The 22,069-nt window shown below is 40.6% G+C and overlaps 1 protein-coding gene across 1 annotated transcript in view; it reads left to right on the top strand.

Moving 5' to 3' along the window:
* adamtsl4 (ADAMTS-like 4) overlaps window positions 1-18,907 on the top strand; it is a 43,945-nt gene extending 25,038 nt beyond the window's left edge. The window contains exons 6-17 of the mRNA XM_015045657.1: window positions 7,888-8,027; window positions 9,059-9,263; window positions 9,663-9,847; window positions 11,191-11,350; window positions 11,810-12,055; window positions 12,201-12,330; window positions 12,970-13,174; window positions 14,124-14,297; window positions 14,380-14,559; window positions 15,565-15,744; window positions 16,601-16,748; window positions 16,823-18,907. Of these exons, the coding sequence (XP_014901143.1) occupies window positions 7,888-8,027; window positions 9,059-9,263; window positions 9,663-9,847; window positions 11,191-11,350; window positions 11,810-12,055; window positions 12,201-12,330; window positions 12,970-13,174; window positions 14,124-14,297; window positions 14,380-14,559; window positions 15,565-15,744; window positions 16,601-16,748; window positions 16,823-16,953 (2,084 nt within the window). The 3' untranslated portion in view covers window positions 16,954-18,907. The remainder of the gene's footprint in view (window positions 1-7,887; window positions 8,028-9,058; window positions 9,264-9,662; window positions 9,848-11,190; window positions 11,351-11,809; window positions 12,056-12,200; window positions 12,331-12,969; window positions 13,175-14,123; window positions 14,298-14,379; window positions 14,560-15,564; window positions 15,745-16,600; window positions 16,749-16,822) is intronic.
* The last annotated feature ends 3,162 nt before the right edge of the window (window positions 18,908-22,069 follow it).

Genomic DNA, 22,069 nt, shown 5'->3' with positions numbered 1-22,069 from the left:
GATTCTGATCACATGTCTACCGCAACATAGAGCTCTGGAAAACATTATGAGACTCCACTGCATTGAACCCCATTGAAAACCTCCTGGCTATTCCACCAGATGTTGATTTCTGAACTTTTCCTGAGTTAAAACATTAGCATTGTTGTAACTAAATGAATATGAACTTGTTTTCTTTGCATTATTTGAGGTCTGAAATAAATAAATACAAAATTTTTTCCTGGAATTTCGGAGACATGTTGTCAGTAATTCTTAGAATAAAAGAACAAAATTCATTTTACTCAAACACATACGTATAAAAAGTACAATCAGAGAAACTGATCAGTTTAAGGGATCTCTTAATTTTTTCCAGAGATGTATATTTTTATCATTTTATCACAATCACTGGGTTGAGACACGGTGGTAGCAGAATCATGCTGTGAGATGCTTGGCTTCGGTGCAAACAGGGAAGAGAAAATAGCTGGAGCCTATCCGAGACTTCCAACCCTTAAAAATTGGCCTAATCAAATCCCAGACCTAAAGTCAATAACAAATCTATTTCAGAGCTTGAAAGTTGATGTCCACTGATTCTAATCAGTCTGAGTTAGAAGAATATGCAGCGTTGAAATATGCAGAGCTCCCGTATGAGGGTGTCTGTGTCATGGTGTGGGTTTAGTTCTTTTTTGGCAGCAAAGATGGTCAGAGGTGATAAAAAGACGGATTGAGTAAACACAACACAACTGTGTATAAAAAACTTTGCAAGACGCTGGATGGGCAAGAGTCCAGATTTCTATACATCTGTTTTTTTCTCAATGCTGGAGGAAAAGAAACAAGAGACAGAGAAAGCATTTTATAGATATTTCAGGAATTTTAGGGGGGAAAAAAAGAAGAGTGAATAGAAAGATTATAAGAAATGCGGGAGGGGAGGAGGGAGAGTAAAACGCAGCTGTGAGATGATCTCAGTTGTGTTTGTCATTAGGCTTATAAAGCATGTGCATGATCTCCTGTGTATTTACATCATGGGCGTACTGGTTGAGGGCGTTTTGCATGCGGATAGCTGTGTGAACCTGGGATGAAATGTGGGAAAATAATTTGCACGTGTGTGTTTGTGTGTCTGTCGTTTGGGATTTTACTGTAAAGCCGGAGCTGTGAACACACAAACACCCTGAGAGCAGAGACTCAGAAGCCCGGCTTTTACATACACAGCTTCGCTTTTGGTTCTGGTCTGTCATAACATAAAACACACTCACCAGTCTGCCCTCAAATAAACGCATTGCACGAAATTGAAACCAGATATCCAGTAGAGTGTATAACAAAAACACGATTTTCTGCTATAAAGTGGAACCCGATGCTGCTTAAATACTTACAGTTGAAGAGCTGCAGTCGATATTTTTTTGTAAGCAGTGGATCAGATAAAATGACCCAATTAAGTCCTCCCTCTCTGTGTTTTATTAAGTGTCAGCCACGTATCTTAGTTTTCCATCTTGCAGGACTGCTGCATATCAGGCTCATGGCTCCCCCCAGTCTCATTCCAGGCTGCACAACGAAACTGTTTTCGTGGAAAAAAAGCAGCAATAAACCCCTCTCTACGCTACCTGTTCCTCACACTAGCAAAGTTAGCATTTTACCAGATGTGTGGCTGTTTGTTTGTTTTTTTAGCATTAAAATAAGCCGAATGATTCACATATTCTACATTCCAGGTTTTGTATTGTCATCCTGGTGCCTATATGGTTTGCGAGCTGAACTCCAGCTGATGAATGCCCCCGGCTACTGCAGAGTCATTTGACGCAGGACTGAATGCAGATTGCACTATTTCCCATTTTAAACAAAGGCCAGATGTTACTTTAGGTTTTTGTCCAGGAAGAGTGGAAGATTTAGACTTTAAAGGCAGATATTTCCTCAGGCGAGCAGGAATGACAATGGAAAGCATCAACGCCCGGTAGCTTGGTGCCAGAAGTTTTTGGCACAGAGATCCGTGTCACTGGATGTCAGAGCCGTTTTGGCAGAACGAGTGTTTGATGCTCTGTGTAAAGCTGGTCATGGCAAATGCATGATTGTAATAAATAGCAAGTAATCTGGCAATGATCTGGTGGCGCAATGAGAATAAATAAATCTCTTTTATTCCCTGCACTATTTCAACAGTCTGACAATAAATGCTGTAAGAACATCACTCTGATCCAAAACCAACTTTTATTGTCAGTTTTGTTGAACAAATTACTTTTTTCCCTTATTAAATACTGAATGAAGGTGTAACGGTGCCCCTCATTTTTTAAGTTTTGTTTTGTCAGACCTTGAGCTCCCTTAAAATAGTCTTGATTCAGCACAAAAAAAAAAAAAAGTAACTTTGGCTCCTTTTTTACTCATTTTCTGTCAATGGCCAAATTTTACTATAAAAATTGTTTTGCTTGTTAAACCAATTAACTTTGAGATATCATCTGTTTATCTGAGTGTAGAAAGGGAAACAAATGGTTAAAATTTAAATTAAATCTTAAATCAGTTCAATATTATTAACTGAGCACATTGAAAAGCAACATCTGACAAAACAAAATGTAGCATAATTGTCTAAGTCCTATTTAGATAATTATGCTACTAGGCTAACCATTTATTTCTTGAACCTGGGTACTGTGGATAGTCTTTGAATAAAACAAGCCATCAAGTATGTTTACTGGATCTACTGGATAAAGAACTGGCAGCGTCACTGGATTTGAGCATGGAATGATTTTCTTACTGTCTCCAAGGTAAACCGTGTTGCACTGTTTAGCTTATGAAGGCTGGCCCGAGCCCAAACCTTTCACATCGAGCCTCCCGGCGTCAGTCTGTTTTATAGTTGGTGCTGGCTGGATCTTTGCATTAATGCACCAAATCTACTAAGAAATGATGTCCCTGATTAATACTCCCTCATCCTTTAGGCGTTTCGTCACCCCTGCTTGCCCAGGTGCTGTTTTACTTTGACATCACCTCTTTTTCCAGTCCCTGTCCCATCTCTGGACACCCATCCTTCTCTCTTCCTGTCCAGCTGCCTCACTCTTTCTCTCTTTCTGCTGGCGTTTGTTTAGATGGACTGATAGTGGGGAAGCATATTTAGACAACATATACTTCACCTTCTGCACACTAAGCTGAGAGAGGGACAGAGGGATGGTGGAAAATCAGAGGAAGCGAGGGAAGACGAGGCAAGTTACAGATGAAGCTTGAGGGAAAAAAAAGTTAAGATGAGAACAGAAGTTGAGATTTGGTTAAGCATGATTTGAAGAGATGGAGATTGTGAGAGACAACCTACCTCATTTTGCAGCAGCTTCGGGTTTAAAGGTCTAAAACTATTACAGATGGATGGAGGAAACAAGCACCAACTATCCCTCTTTCCTGTGTCTTTTCAGTAGGTCAGAGGATACGAAGCCATTTGTATCTGTTTGCAAAGTCAAAATTTCATTCGGGTAATGATCAGAATAAAAACATCTCCTGTAAATGAACGAGAGCAGCGGCGGTGTCTCTAACGATATCCGTCATGACGTCAGCGTTTGATTTGTTTTAATCATGTCTCAAGGTGCGAGAGTCTAGGAGAGATGTGGTGTCAGAAAGACGAAACCATCCTTCACTTCGTCATGTCCAGTTCAGAATCTAAAACCTGAGCTGGATAATTAATTATTCAAAATTCTACTTGTGAAACCACAAAATGTGAGCTTTTTTATTTTCTGTTATTTGTCATGTACCAGACCACCTTAAAAGACTAGAATACGACAAGTGTCTAATTCTTAGGTCAGTAGTTGAGACATAATCTTTGGCTGAAGGTTAGATTCCAGCTTCTTCCTGCCGTGTGTTTATCAGCTCTCAACCCCTATTGCCTACTGATAAATGTGTGTGTTTGTGAGTGCAACTGGATTTCTGAATTTCATCTATTTACTGACACCGACTATACTTTGGACCTGGCATTGTTCTTGCTTCACAGACGACTCCAGGGGGTTTGAGATTTAATTTTTTGTTTATATTTCGGTATGAAATTGTTGTCATTCCGGCCCCGGTTGTACATTTGAATCGTTTCGCTCGTAATCCTGTCACTGCGCTGTTTAAACGTCTTAAGGGAAATGTTTACATGTGCTGAATCAACACTTCCTTCTCAGAGCGTGTTTACAAGCTATCTGATGGTCCTGCTACAGCCCGTGTTTTTTTTTACGAAGCTGTGTGATTATGAACATCCGATCCAGGTACATTGCCCTCTGTGCATGAACTCCTTCCCACTTCCACTCAGTCTAAACACACTTCTTAATGAAGTTGATAGGTCTGAGGCTGGAAAAACTGTTGATCCAGCTTTAAGTCAAGGTTTCATCTGAGCTGTGGGTCGTAACTTTTGTGTTTTCTGGTAATTACTCGCAGCAGGACTCGTCTTTATGCCAACAGACTTTTTTTCTGGAAAACAGTTCAGAGCTTGTTTAGTAATGCTTGGTGTTTTTTTTTTTTTTTGCAAAGAAATAAAACAATAAAATACTGAATACATTAGTGAAATCTTGTTTGACTTGCCCCTGCTAGCTGTTTAAGCATTTCTATCCCTATTCATGGCTCTAGTTGTGCACAAACGTTTTCTCATTCCTGCTAAACTGGGTTGGTTTGTGAGGTAAAGCGATTGTTTTCCAACCCGGGTCCTTAAGGCACACTGCCCTGAATGCTTTAGATGTTTCCCTGCTTCAGCGCGCCTGATCTCAGTCGATAACTGATTAACAGGATTTTTGCAGAATTGCATTCTTCTGAATCAGGTGTGCTAACGCAGGAAAAACCTATAAAACAGGCAGGGCGGTTTTAGGGCTGGGTTGAAAAACAGCCTGTGTCTTAAAATGTGTTTAATTTTTCATGAGACATATTTAAACAATGTAAAATAATTTAAGGTTGTAACAGCTCGACTGGGCTCATTTTAAGCACATGTTGCTTCATCATTTAGTGTGTCCACTTTACCTCGCAGGAGCTCTCGTCAGATTGTAAGGACATCTCTTGAAGGATTTGTTCTGGATTCTGCTAAAGCTTTGCTTTTCCTTTCCCTAATGAATCATGTTGTTGTTTTGGATAAGTGACTGGACTCGTCGAAAGATAACATCACTCCATCTTTCATCTTCATGCTCAACCCTACATGCGAATTGCAACAGGATGCTTCACTGTCAGCATAACTCACAGAGGCATTAATCTTTTCTTCACCGGAGGAATGTTTTTCCAGATGACTTAAGGGGGCATCTTCAGAGAAAACAACTTTACCATATTCTAGACTCTGCAGTCCAATCCTGGTATTTTGTGTAGCATTTCTGTCTCTCTTTTGTGTTTTATTTGGAAAAGAGTTTATTCTTTGCCACCCAACAGGTCTTGGCCTCACTGTCTGTGCGGAAACGGTCACAAATGCCCGCTGCCAGTTTTGGTCAAGCTCTGCACTGGTGGCAAACCAGTCCCTTAGCCGAATCTTTTTTGGGTGACATTCATGTCACTTCCTGGACTTTCTGTTGTGCCCGCTTCACAGCACTTCAACCGCTTAAAGTTCATGACTGTACAAATAACTAATTTTAGGTGTAACCATCCTGCTCCTCTAACTCAACCAGAATGAGTGACATCAGCTCTGTCCTCATTAAAAGTTTCCCCTGAGCTCATCAAAATTATCTCAGCAATTCCTCCATTGCTTAACCTCGCTCCAAATTAGGTCTTAGATGTGCTACTACTAATACCCGATTTGATCGCTGTCCATGGCAACCTGTTCCCATAAAAACGAAAGCAGTAAAAGTTTCCTTTAAGTCTCAAAACACTTTGGTGCTGCTGTAGTACTACACTGGTATTACACCTTTGCAAAGTCTTCTGCTGATTTAAGAAATATCAAGAAGTTAGGAGATTGAGTGGAAGCACATGGAGATCCTTCAACCCAAAAGGTGAAAGCCGAGGTCAGGTATGCGCCCTTTACTCTTTGCTCCCAACTAACTCTTTTGAACTTCCGACTTTAAAGAAGATGGAAACTTTAACCTCCTTGTGGCTGATGACTATTCAAGATGGCAGACGTTCTGTTTTCACGGTGAAACTCTCTCTCGAGTGTCAAAGACATTACAAACTTATTACAGAGGTGATTTTATGTGTCTGAGGTAAAAATCGTTTTCCAACAGGTGGTTTGCAGATCTGCTTTGAATGAGGCTCTTTGCGAACTTTGCAAACTCACGTCGGAGTAGCGTTTGCATTTGCGTCGTTGTTTGCAAGAAATATATCCCAAAAACAGTCAGAGGCCACGCTCAGAAGCAGAGACGCGCCTTCCTCCCACCGCTAGCTTAATCTATGACTCGTGACTCATGCAGTGAGTTTGTGTCTGGAGCAGTATTTCTTGCAACATAATCACAGCTCTGTCCACACGCACATCTGCTCTCCCTGCATGAGGACTTTAGCACCCGTTACACTCCCTGACATCTTTCCTCAAAGAAAACAGCCATGGCTTTAGCCACTCGCTGCCCTCTCCTGTCCGTTCTTTAATGTCCTTTTTTGAAGAAGTAGTTCCACATCTTCTGTGAAAACTGGGACGAGACGTGCGGCATTCATCACACGTGTTTGAGGCAAATGCTTTGGGGAACATAGAACCAGATCTGTCACAGCGTAAAAAATATCTCCATATTATTTGCTTGCATTGCTTCTTTCCCTGTGGGGTCCTCCATACTCACGGTCAACCTTCTCTCTTGTCACTGAAGGGCTTTTATTTCCTCCCTAACCTTGAGCTGTGCTCTCGTTCTTTGATTCCTGCCTCCTCCTCTTTCTGCTTTCAGCTGAACTCATAAATCCACCCATATATTTACAACTCTCCTGTGAATATGTATGTGTCTTCTGGGGAGCTGCGCAGCGCGGGGAGTCAGTGATCAATATCTGGTTTTCTGAAGGTTACACGTTCAACTCTCACTTTCCTGGCTTGCAGTCGAAGGCATTTATGACTCTAATGGAGTTTTTCTACATTGTCTGTTATAAAAAGAAAAAGTAATAACACACTGTAAAAACACAAAGTCTTACCAAGTATTTTTATTCTTGTTTCTAGTTCGCATATCTTAGCGCACTCGAAATAAGACAAAACTAACTTACAAGTAACTTTTCAGTAAGAAATAGGAGCTTTTGAACATGGAAAATTCCTTAGTATTGCAGAACAAGTTCAAGTTCCACTAGCAGATTATTTCACTTATAACAAGACATTTTTCCCATAAGTGAAAACAATTTGCCAGTGGAACTAATCCTTTTTATTACTAGTTAATATTATTAAGAAAGAAATTATTATCCTAAAATAAGCTCCTGTATATTGCTGAAAAGTTTAGTTTTACTCCAAGAGTACTAAGATGCTAGAAACTAGAGCAAAAGTACTTGGTAACGTTCTGTGTTTTTGCAGCGATCTTCTTGAACTTCTACACATATTGTAACCTTGAATCCACAAATTTCAATTAGATTTATTCTGATTTCTTTTGATAAATCAGCACAAAGTAGTTGATAATTGCAAAATGAATGGAAAAGTTTTAAATTCCTCTTCAGTTTTTCAGAATAGTTAGTTCAGATTTTCTTTCAGGGTTGTCCTTTGCTCCCCAGAGGACGATGCTGCATGTTTTGCTGGGGGGATTTGTTAAGGTTGATGGACAGTGTTAGGTTTTTTGGTTTTTTTTTAAACTCACATAGCAGTTGACTGCACCCGATTTTATTCATGGGTATCAGGATAAAAGGGGTTCAAACGCACACCACATTTTCATATTTTTATTTTTAAAAATCTTTGAAAACCACTTATGTTTCCCTCCAACTTAACAATTTTGAACCCCTTTGTGTTGGTCGGTCCTAAAAATTCCCAATCAAATACAATCAAACTTATGACCATAACACTACAAAACATTACAAAGTTCCTGGAATGTAAAATGTGTTGATATCTCTGCTTGTGTGTTGCAGCTGGTTTGGAGAAGCAGTGCGAGCTGACCTGCAGACCTGTCGGTTACCGGTTTTACGTTCGCCTGGCGGAGCGCGTCAGAGACGGCACGCCCTGCTTCAACACTACTGCCAACGACGTGTGTGTGGAGGGACAGTGTCTGGTGAGTTAATTCAGCTGTTTGTGCGTGGAAGATTGTTTTTCAGGTGTCGGAACGTGATGCCCAACTGTCTCGCCGTGGTTGCAGTAAAGCAGAACCTGGCTGTCCTAAAAATGTCCGTCTCACATCTGGATGGTGATTTAAGCCTGCCATGCAGATTCAGACAGCCCTGTTCAAGGGCCTCTTTTCTCTGTGTCTTCTCTCTCATTTACGCTCCCGCTCTCTGATTTCACCCTCAGTCCACTTCTCTGCATCTGGCAGGAATCTTGCAAGCGTCAATTACCAATTTACACAACTAACAGTGAAATAAACACTAAAATTGGATGTGATTTGTTAAAGGTTATCAATTATACTTGATTGAACAGGTTGAATAGGAATATGGGTTATAGAAAACATGTCCATTGCGTTTTCTTTGCACGAAATCATTCAATTATTTTAGTCTGGTCCGTTCTGCCTATTTTGAGCTTCTTTCAGAATGAGATGTTTTAGTTCCTCAAGTCATTTTAAATCCAAACAAGTTGCTGCTGACCACCCAACTCGACATTTACACTCGCATGTGAAAATGGCTGCAGACAGATGCGCAATTATACAACCGCACATCTCTGAAAAGCAGAAGTAGAGCTTCCTGCACAACCAACAAGAATACAGCATGTTGTTTCTGGATGGTAAGTTAACAACAAAACAGATTTTACCAGCCATTTTACAACTCATTCAGTGGTAAAACCAGCGACCAATTGTGCTGGAGTTCCACTTAGGTTGCTAGGTAACAGGGCTGGGCTCGGCTGGGGTTGCTAGGCAACCGCACAGTGCCCAACAAATGTGATTTAACAGTTCTGAGGTTTTTGAAAAAGGGTAATTTTCTAGATACCAAAAACACTAAAATCAACTTGTGGTTCTTTTAAACAAGCAGCTGAGACCCACATGAGAGTTTGCAAAAGTGGAAAATTTTGCATATCAGGTCCCCCTTTCACAAGCATTTCCCTCAGTGTCACTTGTCTGAAACTTTTTTTTTTTCTCCCACTGTCTTCCACCAGACTGAAGGTTGCGACGGCATTCTGGGTTCCAGCGCTGTGATCGACAAGTGTGGCGTGTGCGGCGGGCGGGACCGCTCCTGTCGAAAGGTAACTGGAAGCCTACCAAATGGCACCGTTCCCCTCGGCTACCACAAGATCGTGGACATCCCGCCGGGAGCCACGTTCATTACCATCACGGAGAGACGAGCGAGCCCCAACTACCTGGGTGAGATCTAACAGACAAATAAATTTCTGCACACACACTCACACTCGTACGTCTCGAGATTTGATTCCCTCAGACTGGCTGCAGATCCAGTTATAAGTGAAGTGTTGGCGAGCAAAGTGCAGCTTTGGCCTGCGATCGTGTGTGTGCTGGCTTCGTTTAAGACCGTAGAGTTTGTGGTCTCGCAGATTTAGGCCAAGTACAGCTTGTATTGCTGGAGTTGTAAGGAATCAGTGAAGTGTGTGTATGTTTGTCTCTGCTGCCTCCTGTTTGCCTGTCTGGGAGTGTGTTTGAACACAGGAAGGGGCTTCTAGGACTTGGCCAGGCTTAACTGGGCTCTAAATGCGAAAAGTGAATTTTCTCCTGAACCTATCGCCCGTTTCCCGCTTCTTTTCCCCCCAGCGATAAGGAGCGGCACCGGGGCTTCCGTAGTGAACGGAGGCTGGGCTGTTGACGCTCCAGGAGATTACCAGGCAGGTGGGACTACTTTTACCTACACCCAACCCAGAGCGCAGGCGGAGGGGGAGGAAGAGAAAGGCGAGTCCCTGAGGGCGCGGGGACCCACCACAACACAGCTGCAGCTTTATGTAAGCACAGGAAGGCATTTATTTCAACCCTGCAAATAAACACGGAGCAGGCCACTGCCTTGACAGGAGCAGGCCACTGCCTTGACAGGAACTCAAGAAGACTGAAAGCTTTTGAAATCAAATTTTGCTGATATTTGTGCCCTGGACAAACAATTCTAGCAATCTCATCCAGAAGAGGAGGATTCAAAACCACAACGTTTTGATAAAACTAATTAATGACCCCAACGAGGAGTTTAACATCAAATACTCAAAACTTTTTTAAAATATATTTTACGAATGAAGTTTGTGGTTTTTTTGTGCAGTTTTCCTTCAAAATGTTTTTTTTTTTTTTTTTTTTTGGGGGGGGTTTTTCAGGGGGAAAAAAAGCCGTCAGTATTTTACCTTCATACGGCATTAATCAGCGTCATCCTAACAACAGAACAGAGTTCTTAACCTTAAATGTTTAATAGAGGAGCGCTGTTGAGATCATTTTATGGAGGCAGAGTTTCAGAAAGAGCAGGAGTTTTAAAAGAAACAGAGACCCAATTTCAAGGCGTTAAATCACAAAGTCAAATTTCTTTTAAGTCATATTTGTATATAACATTTTTGTAACAATTGAGGGTAACAGTTACTTGATTGTGCAATAAATTGCACTATTTTCCTAAAAAATACATAACACTGTCCCTGTAAGTAAGGCAATAAGGTGAAAAGATGCAGATTACTTACAGATGAAGGTTTGTGGATGCAGCAGGATGGAGTTGACTCTGTTGTGATCTGGGTTTTCTGTGTAGTAGTTTAGGGAACCTTTGATAAGCACACAGAACAGTAGTCATAGTATATTTGACCAGGCATGCAGAGTTTTGCTTCTTTTTTTTTCTTTTTTTTTTTTTTTTGCTCGGTAATAAATAATAGTAGAAGTAGATGAATGAAAATGGAGGAAGAGGGGTAATTAAAGTGATTTAGGGGCTACTGCTCCTGAGATGTAGCATTAAAAAGATTGTGTGATGCTCATCTGCTGAGGGTCCGGACAGCCAAGTTTTAGCATTACGACAGCCTACAGGCAGCTACATTAAGGCTTAGCCTAAAACCACATCACACTGCCCAGGGCTCGATATTAACAGCCTCACCCAGAGATTTCAATAAACTCCAGAGCTCGTTTCATTCCAATAGCTTTATTTATGCACATCAAAGTCAGCTGCCAAATGTGTCAGATGAAGTTGCTTTACAGTTTCTGCTGATTAAGTGTATAATTAAAGTAACTGTTGGAGTGGAGCTGCATGGTTCGTGGCATCACGGCGAAATCCTGGGCAGGGCGTCGCTGACACACGCGTTTCTGCGTTTGCCGTGTTTGCTCTTGTATCCAGATCATTTACCAGAAGGACAACCCCGGCGTCGACTACGAGTTTTACGTCCCAGTGGAGAACAAAGACGGAGACAAGGAGAGGCCGCCGGAGAACGAGGCGCCCAGAGAGCCGCCCAGGGAGAGAGCGAGGGAGCGGGAGCCAGTGAGGGCCCCGCTTCGCGGTGAGACGAACTGCTTTTAACTCATATGCTCTTCTTTTCAGTGACTGAGACACAGTTTAAATCCAGCAGAGCATCACAGGGAGTCATTTTTTCCAAATTACTCAAGGCAGCGTCGCTGTGGGCTCTGATTGATGCCTCTTTGGATTAGGACGGGCGAGGCTGTGGGCCGTGTGGGTGGGATTCTTGTCCCGGCGTGTTTTCGTGTGTCTGTTTGCCCTTGACCCAGATGCGAGGCTATCAGCTCAACATGTTTGCCATCATGAGACCCTGACCTCACTGTGATTTCATTATCCTCTGACTCACGTCGCCTTCCTCTTATTCTACATATTTCAGCGTGTTTAGCTTTTTTCCTCACGCACTTTATCTCTCGCATTTCTTCCCCTCCGTGCATCTATTTTCTAACTTCTCCTCCGCCTTTCCTGCCATTCCTTGTTTATCTTTGCTTATCTTTTCTCCCAGGTTCCCTCACGGTGTCGTCAGAAAACCCTCCTCCTGTGTCAGATCCTTCTCTCCACTCCTTGTCGTCCTCCTCGGCCTCGTCGCCATCCTTTGACCGCTGGTCACCTGACAGGACGCGCCCTCGGGGATCCGCGCCCAATAGAAACGCTCGGATCCCCCCTCGGACTGACCTGCCGCCGGACACCCAGCTGCCGTTTGTGTGGAGGAGAGGCAGCCTCACCGAGTGCTCTGCGACTTGTGGCAGAGGTAGATAGTCTCACTTACACACATCTGCCTGGTTATTTATAATCATTTGGATCATACAATGTCTCCCTCCTCAGTTTGTTGTATGCAAGTGCGAGAGCAATTAAAAGTAAATCCTGATTTATTCTTATTCTATCCCTCTGAGCAGGCTCTCAGCACAGAGTGGTGATATGTGTGAACCGACACACAGAGGAAGAAGTCGCAGAGGGGAACTGTGACTCTGCAGCCAAACCTGCTGCTGAGGAGGAGTCCTGCAACACACAACCCTGCCCTCCTTTGTAAGCCGAATTAAGATTTTTAAGATGTTACTTAGAGTTAGATTGTTACTCCATGTCAGGTGTGTCAAACTCATGTTTGTTTTGGGACACAACAAGATTAAAAAGGGCTGGTTGTGAAACATTGTATTGATAGAACCCGTTAACAAACTGTTTAAAAATATTAATAAACAGCTGTCTCTGAATTTGACGAGTATTTCTTAAAATTAAATAATATTTAACATCTTTTCACATTAATGTAATTCGGCACTATACAGACAAAACTGTTTTGATTTGATTGCTAAACTAATATTTAAGCACACAACTGTTTGGTTCTGTTTATGCGACTCTGCCGTATATAGAGGGGCACATAAATAGTTATGGTGGGCCAGATTTGGCCCCCCGAGTCTCAAGTTTGACACTTTTGCTCGATATAATGCTTTGCAAAAATATTCACAATTTTATTTTACATTTTACCACAACCACAGACTTCAATGTATTTATTGTGATTTTATGTGATAAACGCTTTTGAAACAATCTTCTCACGAGTTATGCAGACTAAAAATATGTAAAAAATAATTGTTCTTCATACAAAAGTTGTAATTTCTCCAAGTTAAACGTACAATGTTCAGACACTTCCTGTGTGTGTTGTGTGTTTGTTAGCTGGGAGGCCAGCGCGTGGTCCGAGTGTAGCGTGTCCTGTGGGCCTGGTGTGCAGCAGAGGCAGCTGCAGTGCAGGCAGAGCTTTGGGTCTCGCTCCACCATGGTGCACCCTCAGCGCTGCGCCCACCTCACCCAGCCTGACTCCACGCAGGTCTGCCAGCTCCGCCTCTGCTCCCACTGGGAGGTCAGCACCAACTGGAGCACGGTGGGTCAACAAAAACAAAGCCTTAATGTCAATTTAATGTCACCCGTTGGGCTGCACAGCAAATCAGTAACAACATATATCGCGATGGATACGTGATCAAAATCAACAGATAATACACTTGGTAGAATTTAAATAGTTTTACTGAACTCTGATCCAGAACCGCACAGCATTCTGGGGGATGTAGGCAGAGGAAAGACTTTAGCAGCTCAGCCTCTCACAGCCAACTAAACAAAATGAGTGGCATCAACTCTTTGGTTACCTAGCAATAACTTGTTGAGTAACTTGTGGTTACTTAGCAACAACTTGTTGAGTAACTTGTGGTTACTTGGCAACAATTTGTTGAGTAACTTGTGGTTACTTAGCAACAACGTGTTGAGCAACTTCCGCACAGCATTAATTCAAGGTTTCACCAAAGAGCCCTGCTTAATTATTTGATTAAATAAAGCATCATAATTCTGTTATGATTGTACTATTTAATTATATTATTACACAATGTGTTATAACTGTACATTTATAAATTAATATACCATGTCACTAATGTTATGTTTTGTGTGTGTAACTGCTTTTTTAATAAATGTTTTTTTTTTATGATGTGGACACCAGGAAGAGTAGCTATCGTCATGGCAATGGCTAATGGGGGGTACAAATAAACGAACAAGCTAACTAACAACACCACCGTGCCTCATATCTGCTTAAAAATAAACAATGTGGAGTGAAGACTGGACAAATCAGGAGAGGTTGCAACAAAAAACAGATCAGTAGTTATTGATATTGACTGATATGAAAGGTTCATATCGTGACACATTTTTTAGCCGTACCGCCCAACCGTAATGTCACGGTATCGCACCATAAATCAAGGCAGGCTCTTATCATAGAACGGAGCTGAATGTGCACCATAATGACTCACTGGAACAGTCCAAGTAAACTCAAAGTGTAATTTCTTCACCAGTGCTCTGTGGACTGCGGCATGGGAAGGAGAACACGCAACGTGCGCTGCGTCAGCGACCAGGGCAGCATTGTGAACGATAACGAGTGCAACTCTCGACTCCGCCCAGATGGAAGCGAGGAGTGCAACATGGGGCCCTGCGTCACCAACTGGTACTTCACTGAATGGTCCAACACTGTGAGTAGCACACGGAGAAATGGAGGAACACGTACGCTCTCCGCTGCAACCTGCAACATTGTCTCCCACTCTGTGGCCTCAGTGTTCAGCGCAGTGCGGCCCCGGCGTGCAGAAAAGAGAAGTGGTGTGTCTCACCCGGGGAGGGGTGAGAGACGGAGGAGGAGGAGGCGACTGTGTTGCCGAAAAACCAGCGGAGCTGAAGGCCTGCAATAAGGGGCCTTGTGTGCCAGTGAAGATGTGGTACAGCAGCCCCTGGACAGAGGTACGACGGATGGACTGCTATGTTTGTGTTTGAAATCTCAACATGTAACACTGAACACATTATTGCTTCATAGATATTTGGGAAACACATTGATATTTCACAATATTCATCTTCTGCAGTTTTTCTCACTTTAGACTTAAAGAATGCTGATATATGTTATAAAGAACAAAAATCAATGTCAATATTTAAAAGAACCCCAACAAATCTGATAAAATGCATATTCTGAAATGAAATGAAATGAAATGAAATGAAATTTTGAAATGAAATGAAATGAAATGAAATGAAATGAAATGAAATGAAATTTTATTCGAACATGATACAAATATAAAATAAAATAGTGCACAGTAACAAGAAGTGCATAAGAAAGAAGAGAAAATACAGATTTTTTTGTTTCAGTTAACATATCATGCTCAAAATGGGGTAGGAAGAAGTGAGAACTTATAAACTCCTACCCCTAAACACATTCAGCAACAAATAAGGATAAAAATAAAAATCCTGTCATGTTAGGAATAAAGCGAAATGATTAGTTTCCTTTGAAAAAATTCATAAACTTCACTTCCCCCTGCCAAAGCAGAGAGGAAACATCTGGTTTATTTTAGGTGTGTTTGTTATAAACAGTGGGATTATCCTGACGTATGTATCGTTTGTTTTGCAGCAAAATGTATCATCACTTGGTCAGAGATGCTGAAAGTCTAGATTTTCTCCTCGCTTAAAACATTTTGTGCCTCATGTTGTGAAAAATGCAACTCAAAGGGATTCTGAACAAGCAAATAAAGAACTTGTAGAATTAGCCTCCTTCTGCTCTCAGAGTTGAAAACTAAACCCGTGACGCTAAGTTTCCATTTTATAAGAATGTAAGTTTTAAATTGAAACTGCTTGCATTCACCATTTTGTTAACTGGTGAAATAAAGATTAATAATTGTGATTTTGTTAACATTTCATGGAAAACAGAGTTGTACTCTATCATCTCTTTAATATTTGACTAACGTGAGGTATGTTTTTCAGTGTAATGTCCAATGTGGGGATGGAAGCCAGCGACGGGAAATCATTTGTGTTCAGAAGTTGGGCAGCGACTTTACTGTCGTGCCGCCTACTGAGTGCGCACATCTGGAGAAGCCTGCCGCTGTCCAGGAGTGCAGCATGGCGGAGTGTCGGCCTCAGTGGTTCACCACAGAATGGAGCGCGGTAAGACACACAAAACATGTTTTAGATTTATTTATAGATGTTTTTGTTTTGCTTTGCCAATGCAGACATCACTGGAGTGAAAGATGTAATGTGAACCTACAATGAGAAGATGTTAGTTGTTGACGGTTCTTGTAAAATGACTGAATGTAAATACTTCTTTACTGCGGCTTGGGAAAGGACTGGGACTAATTGTGTCCCTGTTTTTTTTTCTTCTTTATTTCATATTTTCACTGTGTTCATGTTGCTGCTGCTGCTGCTGCAAGACCAACACAAGTTAATCATAATTGTGAAGAGAAATGTGAATAATGCTGAAAACTTTTTGGGAGTTTGCACATCAAGAAACTAAAATTTAATTGTCTGCAAAATAGCTCCGTTTCAGTTGGATTGGACAGAGAACGTTTTGAATATCACTTTTCAATGTAGCCTCAAATGTTCACCTGTTTTCAGGACTGCAGACTGAGTTTGACTAGGCCATTCTAACACTGTGACAGTGTTTGATCTCTACCTTTATATTGTAGCTCCAACTGTATTTAGGTCAGCTTTTCTCTAGGATTGTCCTGCATTTAGCTCCATCCATTTTCCTGTTATTTTGATCAGCTCCCCTATTTCTGCTGAAGAAATGTGTCGCTGCAGCATGATGCTGCCACCACCATGTGTTACAGTAATAATGGCGTTGACAGGTTGATATGCAGTGTTAGTTTTCCTCCAACTTGATTGTTAAATGTTCTGCTTTGTGGGTTTGTAATAGAATGAGGAACCTCAATTTTCCTCATATTCTTCATATATTGATAATCTGATTTTTCACTCTGCATGTATGTGTGTTGTTTTTTTTTTTGTTGTTGTTGTTTGTTTTCAGTGTTCTCGTTCCTGTGGAAAAGGCTTACAGGTGAGAGAGGTTCGCTGTCTAACACCAGACAAAGAGCACAGCCTAGCATGCGATCCCAGCACCAAACCTGAGCAGGAACAGATTTGCAACACCATTCCCTGCGGCCCACAAGTTGCGGGTGAGTGACTCATGCAGTCATGTGTCTTCTGGTCTTTATCCGCTCTAGCCTGTCCTAATCCTCTCTGTTTGCAGATAAAAACTGTCGGGACAGGCGTGATAATTGCCTGATGGTGGTGCAAGCCAGAATGTGCGTCTACTCCTACTACAAGATGGCGTGCTGCGCCTCCTGCACACAGAGCGCCCTGCGTGCCAAGAGGCACTGAGCAGCCAGGTCACAGGAGGAGGGGGGTAAAGGTCAAGACGACCTATCACCCCTGAAGGATGAGTCTGCAGGAATGGACAGTCCAGAGTTGACGTGGCATTCACACAACAGTTAGCTATTTCCTCCTGACTTTTTCAGGTAAAACACTGTGAAAACAGATGATTCCTTCTGCTAGTACTCAGTCACATGTGACAAACTGTGACCTCCTTCCTCTGAGCTATCTTGACTCCTATCTGCAGTAAGTGATGCACCGTTGGTGCTTGCTGTAACTTACACTCATTTCTGTGACTGTCAGGTTGTAGTGGAACAGTCTCACTGAGGGCATAGACGCTTCAGCAGCTAACTCTGCCTTTTTTAACATCCTTCCCAATTCACGACATGGCAAATGTAAATAAAATATGATATTATTATTGGATTCAGAATCTTGTGCTGCAGTATAAGTGCAGTAGATCTGTTAGAGTAGCAGCTATGAAACTGCTTCCCGCAAAGCTAGAAGGATTTTACTTTACGTGTGAAGCTCTGTTATCCTGTTTGCCAAAAAATGCTTCTTAAAGTGTCCTTCTATTCAGTACTTGGACAGTTCGAACCAAAGGGGTGGGGTAAGCATGACAGTAAGTGACCAAATACAAGGCAATGGAAAGAAGGATGGGAGTCTCCATATATATGTTGGATAATTCACACAGATGTCATAACAGAACAGGTTCTTGTGTTTTTTTGTTCTTTACTCTGTGACATATCGTGTCGTTTTCCCTGATTAATAATTGAGTTGTCTTCTAGCAATGTCTAAAACGCTTGAAAAAAATCTGATCTAAATAATTCATATACTAATATCCAAAAAGAATGATTCCCCTCAACATGCTTTGCTTAAATTGTGAGTTTTCCTGCTTCCAAAAGGAACCCAGTGACTTTCAAAAGCAGGCACTGGCGCCACCTATATGTGAGGACTGATGATTGCAGTTCATTTATTTTCTTTTTTTTTTTTTTTTTACAAATCTAAAGATCTGTCAAAAACTTTAATTATTCATATCAAGAAAGGACTTATCTAACATTCTCTTATTCCACTTATTTGTATTTTATATTTCCAAACAATGACCTCGTCTGAGCTACATCAGCTACAAGAGAAGGAAAAAGAAGAAACTTCTTAAAACATCTGGGCAGAATGTGTTCTGCAACATAAATCACTCCACACAGATTAATTGAGTTACTTTATAAAGTAATGTTAGTTTTTGATAATGCAGAAAACTCTTTCTGACAGCATCAAATGCACTTTTTTTCTTTTTTTTTTTTGGACTCTGAGCTCTGGAGGGCCTTGTAACAACTTTGTACCTTCTGAACTTTTTTCGTTACATTACAACCAGAAATATCAAAGCATTTTACCAGGATTTTATGTGCTAGACCAAGCAGGACATAATTGTGAAATAGTATCTCTGACCAGCTTCTACCTTTTTGTTAAAGGAATGCATGGCCACAGCATAATCCTTCCACCGCCGTGCTTCACAGTGAGGAAGGGATGTTCAAGGATGTACACTGTTAGTTTTTCTCCAATGCTTATACTTTTATGACCTCACCCTGCTTTAAAAATCTCCATATAGCTTTATCTTTGACCTGTCTCCATGACGCAGTTTATTCACTATTGTTCTCTAATGAACCTCTGATTACTTCACAGAACAGCTGGATTTAAATTAAATTACTTCTGAATTGTTTTCTAAAATGAGTTTTAGGGGAATCAAAGTAAAGAGGTTTTCAGATTTTTATTTCTAAAGGAAATGTATTCCCTCCATGTCACAATTATGTACCACTCTGTGTTGGTCTATCACACAAAATTTTGGTTGTAATGTGACAAAACTCTGCAAGTTGCTCTATGATATGATATTCTACGACTCTGTTGCTGTAAACCTCTGCATCTCATCACCTCCTTTGGAGAAGATGATGAAGTCAGAGTCTCGGTGAGGCTGAAAAAAGCTGCTTTCTTTCATGCAATAGTCTTTTAATTACTCTCACTATATGATATGGATCAAATGCTTTTTAAAAAAATGCTTTTCAATATTTTGCACATCAAAGATGCAAACTCTGTATATAAGTGTGAGTACTGTTTGACCTTCTTTCCCTTTCCTTTACCTCCCATGCCTCCCAACGTGACACAAACTCACGCCCCGTCATACAAGAGGAATCTGTATATTTGTCAGATATGTTTTAATGTCTGTAATTATTTTTAAACATTTACCCTTTAATGTTAGTTATCTGGTGTGCCGTTGCACTCCTCATATACCCATATCTAACTAATAAATAAGTGACATAATGGTGTGCCTCAATGATGACTGAGTTGGGTGTGTGTGTGTGTGCGTGCGTGTGTGTGTGTGTGTGTGTGTGTGTGTGTGTGTGTGTGTGTACGGCTGTGGCTTTGAATGTGTTATTCTTGCCTTTAATCCCTTGTAGTATAAATTACATTTTATATATGTACAACCACAAAAAAATGATAGTTATTTATCTATGATCTGAAGAAAGTGTAATTTATTTTCTGTCCTAAGGAGCTGTAGGATTTTTTTTCTGCTTACATCAGAGTTTTTCAGGATGTTTTTATTGCTATACAGACATTTTTTATCATTCAAAATCATAAAACAGTGTGGGAAATGTATATGTCGAAGTTTCATTTTAAATAAAACTGATATAACAGAAAAATAAAGAGGTGTGTGTGACAATTATTTCTGTGCCGTGAAGGAGGAGTACCTCGTTTGTCCAAATGGTGGCACCATTGAGTCTGTAAATGACTCCTATTTCAAGACTGGTTGCTTATTTTCAATATTCTAATAAAATTGTTAAATGTACAAAAATATATTATCTATAAACTTTCAAACAACTTTCCTGTTTCTCTTTCCCTGCTCTCAGTTGACAAGAAAAACACATTTTGCTTTGATGAAAGTTATCTTGCAAATGTTTGTACCTCAAATTCCTTTATGTTACAAAAATCAAATGGCATATTAATTATGCAAAAGTTGTTCTATTTTTATTTGTTGAATAAAGCATTTAAAATAGATTCCTTAAGATATAAATTCTTGAACACTCCTGTAAAAAATATTCACCCCATTGCAAATTGTTCCTGTTTTTTACTTTTTTTAATTATACTTAAATATTTCAGATAAATTAGACTAGTTTTAAAATCAAAAATAAATGTTGCCCCACTCTTCTTTGCAGAATTAATTTAATCCAGAAACTTTGGAGGGTTTTCAAGCATTAACAGCAAATTTGATTTCATATCACAGGATCTCAAATATAAAACCGGCCCCTCCAAACCCTTCTTTTTTTTTTGGATCGTTGTCCTGCTGCATAACCCAAGTGCAACTGAGCATAAGTTTGTCAATGCTCCTTCAGAGAGGAGGATCAATTCTTTCATTAATTGCTGAAAGCAGCAAAGTAGCTCCATACCATCACACTGCCACCACCGTGTCTGGCAGCTTCACCGAATGCACACAGAGGTGCAAACACAATATTTTGCCAACATTGCTGGGGGTTGTCAAGTTGCTTTCTGGCAAATGTGAAGCAAACAAAGATCTCCTAAAAGTAGGAGATCTTTTAGCCTACTCTATGCGGTCATATGGGTTAATTTTAAGGGATTTTAAAAAACAATATTTCGTGTCTGTAATCAGTCCTAAGTTTATATTTTTCCTTACAAGGTAAGAATGCTTTGAATACTCTTTTTCCTCTTAATTATGTAAATAATTTTGTATCCTTGACTGATATTATAACTCATTTGATAATCGAGTCAAAATACAAATAAACTTTGTAAAGGAGCTTTTTATTATAATAAATTGTTTTCAACATGCCACAGATTTTACAATTCATTGCATACAAATAATTTCTGCTTATAATTTTTCCCATAAATCTCCTGCGGGACTCTTGGTTAGTTTTAAATCCTGCAGTCTGAATGCTGGCAAAAGAAAAGAATAATAATAATAATAAGGAGAAGCTGTTTTTCATTTTCCTCCCCTGTCTTCGTGTCACAGACTTGCGTGAGTTGTCATTTCCTGTTTCTCATCATGCAGGGAGGCTTAACAGGTTTGGTTGCGTGCAGCCTGCTGCCGGTGTAAGCCGCCGCGGTTCTCTGCGCTCAGCAGGCGTACAGCACCCTGCCCTGCTGGGCGATGGGTTCATGGGAACCCCCTTGTGATGGGATTTATACATGAAAGGTTGCATGTGTGGAGTTAGGGCTGTATGTTGGACGACAGAGGCTCAGAGGGAAGGAGGGGAGGCCAGCAGATGGTGACCTTTAGCAATACATTAACATGAACCTAGTGAACCCTTTGCAAGCTTCCCTCTCTCTCTCTCTCTCTCTCTCTCTCTCTCTCTCTCTCTCTCTCTCTCTCTCTCTTGTTCTCTTTCTGTTTCCACTCTGGGTGCACACACACATCGAAGATAGGAAAGCTGGATGTGCTGTTGGTTGTTTTCTGAAAAAGCTGGGTTGTAACCTTCAAGAAACTGAAATAGGGAATGTTTCAAATTGCAGATTTTTCAGGTTATAGAGTAAAGGTTTTTAAAATGTGACTGTTATACAAACCTTTGTATAAAAAATAAAAAATAGAAAATGATGGGATCGAATTTGACTTTTTCAGTGAGTGAGTAATGCATATATTTGCTCTATTTAGACTTGTTTTATTAAGAAATATTTTATATGTTTATCATCATTACAAGTTGTACATACATTTTGTAAATATTTTGTAGATTTGAACTGTGACACTTGCTGGGATTTTGAGAATATGCAGGAACAGAGGTTGAATTATATGTATAATTCAGAGCATATTGCAATCCTCTTGCAATGTTATTCTGTTTTCAGTTTTCTTTGTATTTTATTGTGTATGATGCAGATGATTTCATTCACTCTTTCAGTGTTCACAACATCCATCTGCACCTTTGTCTGTTTATTGGTAAACAGATTTAATTGGAATCATTGCAAACGTGGAGCAGAGTTTTCATTATTAAGAAACAACATCATTGAAGTCTTAATTAGAATAATTCCTTATCTTGAAGGATGGCTGGCAGGCCTACAGTACATAAAGCACTGCTATAGCTCAATGTCTGCTTTTTTTTTTTTTTTTTTTTTCCAAAATGCGGGGGGTAAAGGA

This window comes from Poecilia latipinna, unplaced genomic scaffold (assembly GCF_001443285.1).
Source record: "Poecilia latipinna isolate Pla-1442-1.1 unplaced genomic scaffold, P_latipinna-1.0 Scaffold737, whole genome shotgun sequence".
Lineage (NCBI taxonomy): Eukaryota > Metazoa > Chordata > Actinopteri > Cyprinodontiformes > Poeciliidae > Poecilia > Poecilia latipinna.
This window is presented reverse-complemented; position numbering and strand designations above follow the sequence as displayed.